The 13196-nt window shown below is 39.1% G+C and overlaps 1 protein-coding gene across 1 annotated transcript in view; it reads left to right on the top strand.

Moving 5' to 3' along the window:
• Positions 1-13196, top strand: part of AFF2 (AF4/FMR2 family member 2) — a 647635-nt gene that overhangs the window by 482528 nt on the left and 151911 nt on the right. Inside the window, exon 9 of the mRNA XM_040323795.1 lies at positions 9421-9461. Within this exon, the coding sequence (XP_040179729.1) occupies positions 9421-9461 (41 nt within the window). The remainder of the gene's footprint in view (positions 1-9420; positions 9462-13196) is intronic.

A 13196-nucleotide genomic window follows, 5' to 3' on the forward strand; every position in this document is an offset into this window, starting at 1 on the left:
GCATCCCAGAAATAGTGTGCATTTTGCTTTTTTTATCCTTCCTAAAACACACTGTCAATATCTGACACTTACTGGTAGAGACGCTAGCTACAACAAGATGTGTCAGAACCTTCCCAAACCTTCTCATGTTTTACATTCTTTAGATTTTTGGAAACTCATAATAAACACAGCTTTGTGTCTGTACAAGGCTACTTAAAAGTCGAGAGGTTGCATATGTAAATTAACTATGGCATAGGACACCATCACAGGTGTTACCAAAGTATTTGCTCTACCTGAGCCAAGAGGCAACATCAAATAGGATGCTCATCATTACCCCTTTTTTAATAAGCAGGGCACCCCCATGGATCATGTATCATGTGAAGTATATCAGGGAGGGAGAAGGTTATCAGCAGTGAGAATGCTGATAACCCCTCTTTTTCGTAAGTAACACTTCAGTTTATTCACTGCAGGCAAAATAGCATTGACACCTCTTCTGGAGGAACCATCAGAGACTGGTAGGATCACCAAGTATTTATTTTAAGATTGAAAGGGCATTCGAAAATTTGAAGCAATACTTTAATTTATTGTTAATGGATCCTTAGATAAAGTTTTAAGCCTTGTATAGTTGAAAATACATGGGGTAAAGGGTACCATCACCCAAAATGATTTGAGAAAATTGGGACAGGTCACCACAAAGGGAGAAAGGACAATTGGGATGGACTGTACCAATTTGAGCAAAGTACGCAGTAAAGTATACTTTAGTAATATAAAATATAAAAATATCCCAAAATAACATAAAAAATATCACATTTTATACGTTCTAATGCTGTTCAGAGGTATGCATCATCAATACAGTACATTTGTGTCACTACCACTGGATGTGCTCCAAGAAGTATAACAGAAGTATAGTGGATCCTCACAACTCATGCATTGACTCTTTGTCAACATGTTTCACAGGGCTTTGCCTCTTCATCAGGAGAATATTGTCTGTAGTGGAGTAACAAAATACATATAATAAACAAACATTTACAGGTAAATGTACACAAAATCATTTTAAAATTGCAGAAGCAAGGGAGAAAGAATTCCTCTGCTAGCTTACACACAGTCTCAATGACACTGTTCTGTCACACCCCACCCACAATCGCTCGCATGATGGGATCTGATCAGATCCACCACCCGCTGAGGGAATGGTGCGGCTTGGGTTGGGGAGAGTGTGGGGGGGGAAACAGGGTGGGAGAAGGGAGGGGAAGGGGATAGAGGGGGCGGGAAGGGGAAAGGGGAAGAGGGAAAGGGGGTAGTAAGGGGGAGGGGAAAGGAGGAAAGGGGGAGAGGAGGGTTAGGGGAGAGGGTAAGGGAAAAGAAGGAAGGAAGATAATGTAAAGGAAAGAAGGCAAGAAGGAGGTTAGGAAGAGGAATGGATTTTTAACAAGCTGAATTTTACATTTTCTGTATAATTACAATAGTTTTTATTTTATTTTTTGTTAAATATTCAATATGACAACTTTGGAAATATTAAAACACATTGGTGCATACACAGAATGGAGTTTGAAGTTAAATACCTGTAAAGGGTCAAAGTGATTCACTTTACCAATTCACCTTTCACATACTGTTGCTCCAGTGAATCAGATGAGAAGAAGAAAGGGATTTTGACGGTGCTTACAAGTAATAATGAGAACCGTACATTTAGAAAAAAAATATACACAAACTTTAATGAGAATAAAGTTAAAAACGTAGCAACAACAAATTGTTCACTAATAACAGCAGTTCATATAGAAGATGGTCACATAAGCAGATACTTGGCTAGACCAGTTGTTTCAAATTTGTATACTGTCCCGACATGTTTCGCCTGGTAGCTTCATCAGGGGTTATATACAAATCAATCAAGGATTTCACAACACTATACAAAGTATAATAAAGTCCTAACCCACTGGAAGCAACTTGTTTGTGGGAGCCTATTTTGCTCCCCTCCTGCACATGCAACAGTGTTTTGGGCCTGGCTGACTAAGCCAAAGATCTGCACTCTCGAAGACGAGGTCACATGCTGAGCCACACCAGGGATTTACAAAGCAACACAGTGGTAAGGGATCTATAGGACCTTTAGGGCCATATGTAAGTTAAACATAGATAATGGTCATTCATTATGAAACTATCTGTTTACAGAGTGTTTGGAATGTGTCACATGCTGTATATACACTGTTTTGCTGGCCCTGGTTCAAATCCGGCCAGGACAGTATCGGCAAGAAGTTTGCATGTTTTCCCTGCGATTACGTGGGTTTCTTCCCACACTCCAAAGCATGTTGGTAGGCTAAAGAGCTCAACTGTGTGTGCTTAAAATGTCTGGCTCACCTCCTAATTACAGTGAGAAAACCACTATAGAAAAAACATTTATTAAAAAAAAAACGATTTTCTACGATTTTCAACTAGCTTTTTAATTCAAAACCAATTGAACAAAACAACACAGTTTTCTGCCATTCGCATAATTCCCAAAAGCATCTGAAGCTTTAATCCACTACTTTTATAATTGAAAGGAGGCCTTAAAATATTGCTAACATATGTACATACATGTGTACTGGATTTTCCTCTTGTGTATACAGTATCAGTATCTAGGGGCTCCTAATGCAATTGTGAGAATCATCAACCATTGAGCCTCTACTAGTGGCAGCTTTACTGATCAATTTTCAAGTACATCTTCTCACAGAAGGCGTTTTAGATAAAAAAAAAAAATCAAACTACTTTCTGTAACTGTTACATGCAAACCAGAGTCTTTTATCTCCATTTTGTGAGTTTGTATTAAATTCAGTTGTATAAAACCCAAATACAGTTTAATTACACAGTCATATGTTTTTCCTCTGTGTTTACAAAGTGAATTATTGCCTCTGTAACTGACTTTTCATATTGCAAAACATTGTCAAACAAATTTGATGCTATAGAAATGAGCTTGAATAAAGACTGGAAGGTTTTGGCAGTCTTGATGTGTACCTGGGACCCTCAGATATGCAATTCTGTCAAGGTTTGACACTACCCGATAGTGTTAAAGGCTAGACCAGCATCTCCTGATATCCAACTGGTCTGTCACTATGATGGGTGCTCATAATAGCCAACTGGTGTAGGATGGGAGAGGTCAACACTATTAGGAAGTGTCAAGAGATTCTGGGGCTTATTAGTTACATGAAAGTGAGTATAGGTACCTTAATTTCTTAATGTTCTTAAAGAAGAAGTGTGGGATAGCAAAAAAAAAAAAACACGCATTCTTACCTATTGTATATGACAGCAGCATCAGCCCCATTCTGCAGCTGCCCCCTGCTAGCTCTAAGATTAAGAACTAAGTGATAACATGACCGCTGACTCCTTAGATGTCAGTGTTTACTGAATAAAGTGCAGTGACTGTCAGTCACCAGCTCTGCTGCTCCTGCACTGACTGGAGCAACGGCTGTGGAGCTTGCGGGAGGGGCTGTCTCAGGCTCCTAGCAGCGTGCTTTAGAGGCTGAGCCAGCTGCTGGTCAGGCATCTGGGTGGATCCCGACCTTAAGGTCGGAATCCTTACAGAGCCTGGACCGGCTTTGTGACATCGGCAGACTGTCAGCTGAATTTGGGTCACAGGAATGCAGATATAAGTGCACTACTGTGACACAGAAGAGAAGTGTAGCCAAAAGATTATTGACAATACTTCTCTTTTTTTTTCACAATCAAAGTTTTTATTGAAAATTAGTAAATACAAACAGTTCTCTTTTAAGGTTTTAAATATGTTTAAGTTGTTTAATACCTTACTTGTATTCACTAGTGAACCAAATCTTATAACTTGTTCACCACAGAGGGCTAGCACCTGTCTGCTCTCTAGACACCTATTGCCCCATGTTATCAGACATTCCTGGGGATGCTATGGAGCCACCGTCCATCAGCACAAGCACTGATGCTCTAAGAAAAGAGACCCTCCTTATATGAGCCCCCTCTAAAAGTACCACAATTGCTGAAAAGTGTGAAGGTTGGCATAAGCATGCCAGAAGACTTATTTTCTAAGGTATTAGTGGGGGCGTAGTTTTAAAAACATACACGCTGGTCCTATTAGGTATAAATCTAGACGTCTATCCTCCTCAATTTAGAACTATAGTCGCCAACTGCCTTACTGCAGCAAGACTCACCATAACGAAACTATGGAAATCTACCATAGCACCTAACTTATCTGATGTTATCCAGAGACTCAACACGCAGGCTCACTAAGAGCTAATGTTAGCATATAAGAAAGGAACCATAAGTAAATTCATTAAAAATTGGAATGAATGGATTACTCATCCTAGGGCCTCAAATGTCCTGAAGAATTTTAGTAATTATTAATTGTGCTCCTGAATGACTACACTCTTAAATTAGACCGGATGTAAAAGTTAACTTCCTACTTATCTCCCCCCCCCCCTCCTTCCCTTGATACCCCTTTATTTTAATTTTGATTGTATAAGTTGAGATAATGAGCCATAATCCCTTGTTTACAGCATGATCCCGTTGGGGTAAACAGGGATTGTTAGTTACTTGTTTAAGCATTTGACCTTCATTCAACTGGGCTAAGGCCCTATGTTGTTACTGCTAAGTGAAATGATAGTTTGTGGCCTACCCAGGCACACTGTTGAACACAAAGTATGACTAAGAAACTGTTGTAATGTTATGACTTTTATTCGTGCTTTATTGTGTATCTTTGTAAAATACAATAAAAAACATTTGAAAAGAAAAACATACAAACTAATGTAAACATTTAAAAAGCTTTATTGTACAGTCAACATTTACCAAACTTTCCTGAGCAGTGAAGTTATGCTATCTGGCTGTAATACCTTCTCACGCTAAAACTTCTTTGCAAAGTATAAAAAAAAAAAACTGTCACAAGATAGAATATAAGACTAGCCAAAAATGTTTTAGACCCAGAGAGTATCATATTTGAAGCTCTGCAGTGTCTTGATACTAGTCATATTCTTCTACATGGTTGGCTGTGCACAGATAATAGCACTGTAGGTTGCTGTTGTCACATTTCCCAATACCATCTTGAAAAGAATAGCATTTTTTTTTTTTTTTACATTTTACCTCCGCTGTTCATTTACAGTGACATGATCCCTTGTCATAAAGAAGGAATCACTATGCTAATTATATTGGTAATTTTTGACACATTTCAACAAGAGCTGTACAGACCACCAGTCATTTCCACAAAGACATTTATACGGTTTAGTGCTTTAACATTGTCAGTCTCTGCTTTTAAGTACTTTAGAAGAAAATTACTTTGCATTTAAGTGCCAATAAACTATAAAACTAAGGGCATTCATACCGATGTAGCTTTTTTTCTATTCACAGTTTTGAAATGCAATAAAAAAAAAATAATTGCAGTCTGAACCATAAATATAAATTTAAATAATAAGCACGTTTGGGGAAGATGTTGTCATGTAACTTGCAAAATAGAAAAGAGAAATAATTTTGTAATACATTTTGTAGCTTGAAAAATCCATTAATTTATTTGGAAAGAATAACAAAGGTATCCTTCATTCATGTTTTTAAATACATAAAAATGTATTATTCAGAGTTGTAAGCATTTTGACTACTTTGTATAGCATTTCTCACCCAGCGATAAACAGTGTGTGAACCTTAGGAAGGAATGCCAGTAAAAGTAAAAAATCTCCCCTGCAGTGTAGCTGCCCTTGTACTGCAAGGTTTAAATGCTGATTTAGGTCCAGTGGAACAAGAAAAGCATTTTTGCCTACATGATCCACGCTGCAAGGCTGGTCCCCGCAGTTTTTTCTCTTCTATACTCTGGCAGTTGCAGGTCCTCTGATGTTATCAAGTCGAAAGTAGGGTTCAAAGCCCTGCACTGGATGTGAGGACACAGTCCACAGTTGGTGCGTAAGGGAGCACTGACTGCTGTAGGAGTGGAGAATCAAGTAAGTAAAGCTGCTTTTCTTGTCCCCTGGATCTAAATGAGCATTTAAACCTTGCAGTGCAGGGGCAGATTCATTGCAATAGTACATTTTTACTTTCCCTGAAGTTGAGCTTTAATGGAAAATGTTATGGTTAATATACGTAATCTATGCACTTACTTGTTGATATGGTTGTGCTTACTAGTGTGACTAAGTAAAGATATGCAGCAATCAAACTGTACACGGAATTTGTGAAAAATCTAGACAACTGGAACCCCATGTTAGTAATTTATGAACAAATTTACCAACCGCAGCTGCTGAAGGCTCCTTCTGTCTCACATACAGAAAGCTTTACTTGTCAGAACCTTCAAAGCCACCCCTCACATTAAGGGTTCATTCACATAAGCTTTGCTTTCTAAGTGATTCACTTTCGGATAGCTCTTCAAAGCATATTTGACAGGCAGTGAGTACGTGTGGTATTGCATTCTCACACCTGCTTTAACCCTTCGATCGCCGCTCTAGCGTGCCACCACAAAGTGCATTGCACGTGGTTGCGGGGCACTTGCAGATTGGCTTTGTTCACTTATATGGTTTGCATTCAGTGGGCTCTATGCCTGCTGAAAGTGATAAGGGGTATAATTCCTGCCATGGGCATGAATCAAAGCATCACAGCCATGGTATGTGTACACCCCTGGTCGCTGCCTCTGCAGCTAAAGTGAGTAGCAGTTGGGGGGTTGTTCCCAACCGCCCATCACTCCCTAGCACACACAAGCCCCAAAATTGCATTGAATGTTTTTAATCCAATTAATATTAGACATGTGCACACTGAAATATTTTGTTTCGGAATTTCGTTTTCGTCCAAAAAATACATTTATTTAGTTTAGTTTTTAATAAATTTGTTTTTCATTAGAAATTGCATTCGTCCAAAAATCTGAATTGATTAAGGTTGAATCTGTCATTGAAGGCTTATGGTGTCTGTCGAATGTTCAAACAAGATTCGACAGAGCAGCGAAACTGTACGACACTGCGATCGTACATTTCCTGTCGAATGTTCCGCCTACAAGCTAGCTATAGTAGAATTCTAATGTTGTATGACTAGTAATAATTATATTTATTAATTATTATTACTAGTCAACGAACATTAGAATTTTTCTATAGCCTATGGGCCGAGCATTTGACCGGAAATGTACGATTGCAGCGTCGTACAGTTTAGCTGCTCCGTCGAATCTTCTTAGAACTTTCGACAGACACCATAAGGCTTCAGTGACAGATTTGACGTTCGTATGTTTTTCAATGCTTTGTTGAATCTTCTTCGTTCATGTTGAATTATCAAGTTAGTTCTAGCTATTTTACTGCTTCTCCTCTTTGGTTGCAATAAGCCAGTAACATTCATCATCAATCATTATTTTTATTTTACTTCCCCCACCCAATTCCAGCAGCGATCTTTTCTCTCTATAATGTCAAATCTTTTCTCTCTATGTCAAATCTTTTCTCTCTATGTAGAATAATCTTGGACTAATAGAGGTTAGGCACATTCAACCACAGGTTTGAAAGACACAGATTGTTATTGTCAGCACCATGTTGAATCTCCCATCTATATCGAACTGTTGTTGCAACGAAAACGAAAATAAAGCATTTATGTTGGATCTTTCGTTTTTCGTATTCTGCGCTTTTGTTTTGTTTGAAATTCGGACGAAAATGCATTTGGACGAAAATGAATGCACATGTCTAATTAATAATAGAGAAGACAGAGAGAGAAAAGTTGTATGGCAACAATATAAGAAAGCATACCCACTTAACCCTCATATGAGGAGCTCTCTAGAATCTGGATACAATAGAGCACTCAAATTTAAATATATTTATTAAACTTCATGCCTTTAAGTCAAATGCAGTTCTTATTGGATAAACAGAAAACTGGAAAAACACTGCGCTCAGAATGAGAAATGGCAAAGAGCTGCCAGCACTATGAGTCTAGATACAACAAATCCAATACCATTATATACAAAAATGTGCAGCACTAAAAACAAAGTGAATAACAAGGAAATTTAAATTTATAGAACTAAAAATCATTAGTGATAACAGGTGATATATGGAAAAGGAAAACAGTAATCCAAAAATATAGTTATATATATATTTTAAAAAAGTCCACCATTAACAAAAAAGAGAATTTCTGTCATACCCTGTGATTTTAAACACCTGGCGAAAAGTTCACAATGGCTAGTTGAAAAGCTAATGTGCAGTGTTTCCCGACCAAAAAGTATGTTGCAGCTTCTTACCAGAAGGTATTCATCTCTCTGCTACAGATGGTCAAACAGCACATAGGGGATTAAGGTCTCCTTCCAACCATTCCATCTCCACAGACCGTGCCTTTGGGCTGTGATCCCACCTCCAGCAGCACACTGTTTCCTCTGTACACCCTCAGACTGAGCACATGTGTCCAGCGCTTTACCCTATCCGACACTGCCAGTCGTCCAATGTCTGTGAACACACCCCACCCACCAAGCCTGCTGGGAGCCCGCCTATCACCTGTTATCACAAATTGACACTTCTTTGTTATTCATTATGTTTTTAGCGCTGCACTTTTTTGTATATAGTTCTTGTTGGCTAACAGCAGTCCACTGATTGGTTTCTCATGTTCACTGCACTTTAAGAAAAACTCAAAGCCGTATACTTTCCTATTAACCAATGAGGTTCCCCGTTACATATGGAGGTCAGTAGAGTGGTGCAGGTGGAGAGTGGCAGGCCAGATCATAACTATAAAAGATCCAGTTAGAATTTGCATAAAATAACACCCTGGATTTTGGTGCCCCTGTAGTACTAAAATATTAAAAGAGAAGTGTTTTTTTTTTGTTTTTTCTTTGCTAGATATACTAACCTCGTGGAATCAGCATCAGACGGACACTGCATCTGTCCCCCACTGTCTCTGCACTGAGAACCGAGCCACCGAACATCGCCAATGGCTCGGTTCTCACTCTTCCCAGAGCAGAGCAATGCTGACAGTCAGTCAGCATAGCTTCTGCTCTACTTCTCTGTGCTCATTGGAGCACTGAGCTGTGAAGGGGCGGGGAGCGAGCATCTCAATGGCTCGCTGATACTGCAATCAATCAGGGCAGCTGGCGGATCCAGACTAGGAAGTCGGGATGACGCGCTGCCTCGACTGATGGCAGTGACCATACCTCCCAACTGGCACAGATTGTGCAATGACAACTGTTTCCCGCATTCCCGCAAGAGAGGATATTTTCCAGCATAGGAGGAGGAGGAAAAAGAGGCCCCCACCCCCCTCCCTACTCTCCTAAACTGCCTTAGAGGTTACAATACTGAGATTCATTATCTTCTGTTCCGCACTGTGCTCCCCCAGCCAGAGACAACCATCAAATTTGGAATTTACAATAAGAAACTTGAGTGCTAATTTCTTTGTCATGAGCTTGTGCTTTTCCTAATACAAATTGTTAAAACACAGTTTTAAACATAATAAAGTCTCTTGCTACTTGTGTGATATCTTAGTGCAAATATATTGTAAGAAAACACATTAACCCATATTTTTGTTTGTTCATAGGCCAGCGAAAAGACAAAACAGCAGAGAAGCGTTCCAGTAAAGTAAGTGGTTATTTTGTATCTGCGTTGTATGCATTTATGTGTATATTCAGGATATTGGTGCTTTCAGCTACATTGCCTCTTTGCACAGATGTAAGCAATCTGTTTGTTTGGCCATCTCAGCTAATATCTTCATGGGAACTACTACAGCTGCTGTCACAGCTAGATACAAACCTGTATGGTTGTTTCAGAACTTGTACATTAATGAGATTATTATGTTGCTTTAGCGCTTTTTTTTAACAAGAACTTTAATGAAAAAGTTTTTTGAAACAGAAAAATATGCTGAAAGCTCTGAAACTGCTTTGTCAAAGCTTGCTGTTCACACTGCTCTTATACAAGCCAACGCCCATATGAAACATGTCTTCCCTTGCTTCCCTGCTACCTTTGTTCAACTGTCGGCAGAAAAAAAAGCCTCTTTGTGTTTGTTGTGGGTCACTCAAAGCATACTGTAGTTCACACAGTGCTATGAACTCTGCCCATGTGACAGTGCTGGTCATTGATTATTGGCCCCACGCTATCACACGGATTAGTTCCCATGCTCCTCCATACCTGGAGTTTTTTCTTACAGCTGAACAGAACTATGAAGCCATTATATGTATGTGCAGCTGGGGAAAGGTTGACTTAGAGCAAAACTGTTGCTTTACACTGCAAAGACAAAATCACAGGTTTGCATTAAAAATGTATCAATGTCAATCAACAAATACTGTTTTTCAATATAGTTTTTATGATGTTATATATAGCTTTATTCTCTTTGATGGCCACTCTATTTAACCACACATTTTTGGAGATATTTGCTTCTATTTATAGTGTTTTTTTTTATTGAGATATGGAAATGGGTCATCCTTAGAATATTTTAAGGTGTAACCTCCTTTTTTAATCTTGATGAAAGCTATTGTTCTTCAGAAGCCACCTTGAAGAAATGGAGGGTCAACGCCTGCATGCTCTCAATATATTGAATATCTTGTACTGCATGCTGTTAGAATATCTTGTTAAACATGGCTATTCAGTTGAATCTCACAAACTCAAGGACATTTGTATTTTGTAGTTGCTGACTGTTTAAATTGACATGCATCTTATTTTAAACTCTTGTAGCAGTAGTGAATAGTATGTGCTTACTGCTTTTTCAAAACAGCTTTTCGTTTTTTTTTTTTTTTTAAGCCTTGAAACTTTCTTAGGGATTGGACACTTCTGGGAATGCCAGGTCTCTCTCAGTGCTGACTCCAACTGATGTGCTGTCCCCCGCTTATGACAGAAAGAGCTACACAAGGGTAGAGAGAGCAGGAAGGGATCATTGAAGGGAAATCTGAAATTGCTGAGCTTTTGGCCCTGTACTAAATGTAGATGCTCAGACTTTAAAGCTATTATGCCCCGTACACATGATTGGAATTTCCATCTGACTTTTTCTATCAGAAATTCCGACCGTGTGTATGCCCCATTGGATTATTTCCATCGGAAATTCTGAGGAATTCCGTCAGAGTTTAGGTAGAGAACATGTTCTCTTTTACTCCAATGGATTTCTGTCGGAATTTCGATGTGATTTTGGTCGGACAAAGGTCCGACTGTGTATATGGGGCTTTAGAGGACACATGATTGACTTCCTCCACTGCAAGAGTTGTGGTATGTACCAGGAGTTTACAGACAGCTCCCAGAATATACTGTGATTCTGAACTCAGGAGGTTGGTTTGGAGATTGGAGCTTAAGGAGAGATTTTTAATGGCAAAAGGTTTAACATTTCTGAAAAATTATACAGTTGTATACATGTCATATATATATATATATATATATATATATATATATATATATATATATATATTTAGAGTTGTAATGTTACAGAAAGTAAACTTTAAAGGATAAGTTCACCTTTGTAAAAAAAATAATAATAAATGCATATCTTTTTGCAGGTAAAAAACTGTGAATTTATTATTTTATTCACTAGTAGCATGCAAAGCTTTGCACCCGCAATTGGCAGACCGCAGGTGGAATGCTGGGCTCCTGCAGCCTGTAAGTCTAAGCTGCCTGTTCTTACCTCATACAAGCAGGAAGTTCCTCATTGACAGGAAGAAACAATGAACCAAATAGAGCACTCAACAGCATCCTGGTAGTTCATTGAGGATTACAAGCCGACAGCCACGGAGGTCCACACAGGTTTTGTTTTTAAATAGTGGCAGCTAAAGGTGATGGGTCAGGGAGCAGCTGCAACAGTGGGAACATGTTACCTGTTCCACCCTAAAAACAGGTAGAACAGGTAACATGTTTCCAAAGAGAACTTATCCCTTAATGCTTACCTTTTAATGCTTTATGACTGCATAACACATGTATGCGGCATCCAGGAAGTGAGGTGTAATCCTAGGCACAGCATATATGTGTACCTCTGTTTGTGCTACAATAACTCTCCATCACATGTAAGGTGGATTATTGCCGCGCTACCAATGGACTGGGGGGAGGGGTGGCTAAAAAGGGAGAAATGGAGGGGAGGGGGGAAAGGAGGGGGGGAGGAAATACTGCTGCGGCACTGAAGGTGTATCAAAACCAAAAGTGAATGAACTAGATGAATAGTGCTGCACTGTATGGGATAGGAGGAATGAATAAATCTTATAAATACAGTGCTACAACAAAACATAAGGCATGTGCATCTAAACAATTATTCTTCAGTACATAACCTCACAGTGGTGCATAACATCAAATCCAAAGTGAAAAAATGGCTTAGTGAATATAATTATCAACTAGCGCTGCTAAAACCGCAGGGCTAGGGAACAACACACATAAGTGATAATATAAATTATATGTGAGATAAACGTCTGTGTTCATGCAAGAGCAGCGGACCAAGCACTGCTGAAACGCATATAACTAAAGTGCTGGTGCTGGTGCCAGGTGTTCAACGTATCGTGATTGCAGAGTAGCGGTTCCAATTTTCTTTAAAGGTAGTGCAGATGTCCCCTTACCTTACTGCTGTAAGGTAATAGCATATAGGAACTCTATATGGACGAGTAAAGCAACGAAATCCAAGCCTGGCGATCGCAGTGATCATTCATTCTGTGGCCTTTCCCTGTGTTGTCTCTTCTTTGTGCAAAGGAGAAACAACAAACTTCTCTGATAGAGAGGGAAGAACCATGCACAGCTGCACTATTTTTAAATTGTGACAACAGGAGTGGGGAGAAGATCTCCCGCCCACTGTCACAGGGAGGGGGGATCGAGGGGACTGGCAACAGGGGCTGGAACATGTTACATGTTCCACCCTGAGTATAAATGTCACATGTAACATGTTCTAAAAAGTGAATTGGCCTTTAACCACTTACCCCCCGGACCATATTGCTGCCCAAAGACCAGAGTACTTTTTGCGATTCGGGACTGCGTCGCTTTAACAGACAATTGCGCGGTCGTGCGACGTGGCTCCCAAACAAAATTGGCGTCCTTTTTTTCCCATAAATAGAGCTTTCTTTTGGTGGTATTTGATCACCTCTGCGGTTTTTAGTTTTTGCGCTATAAACAAAAATAGAGCGACAATTTTGAAAAAAAATTATATTTTTTACATTTTGCTATAATAAATATCCCCCAAAAATATATAAAAAAACATTTTTTTTCCTCAGTTTAGGCCGATACGTTTTCTTCTACATATTTTTCGTAAAAAAAATCGCAATAAGCGTTTATTGATTGGTTTGCGCAAAAGTTATAGCGTTTACAAAATAGGGGGTATTTTTATGTCATTTTTATTATATTTTTTTTACTAGTAATGGCGGC

Source organism: Rana temporaria, chromosome 9 (assembly GCF_905171775.1).
Source record: "Rana temporaria chromosome 9, aRanTem1.1, whole genome shotgun sequence".
NCBI classification, from domain to species: Eukaryota; Metazoa; Chordata; class Amphibia; order Anura; family Ranidae; genus Rana; species Rana temporaria.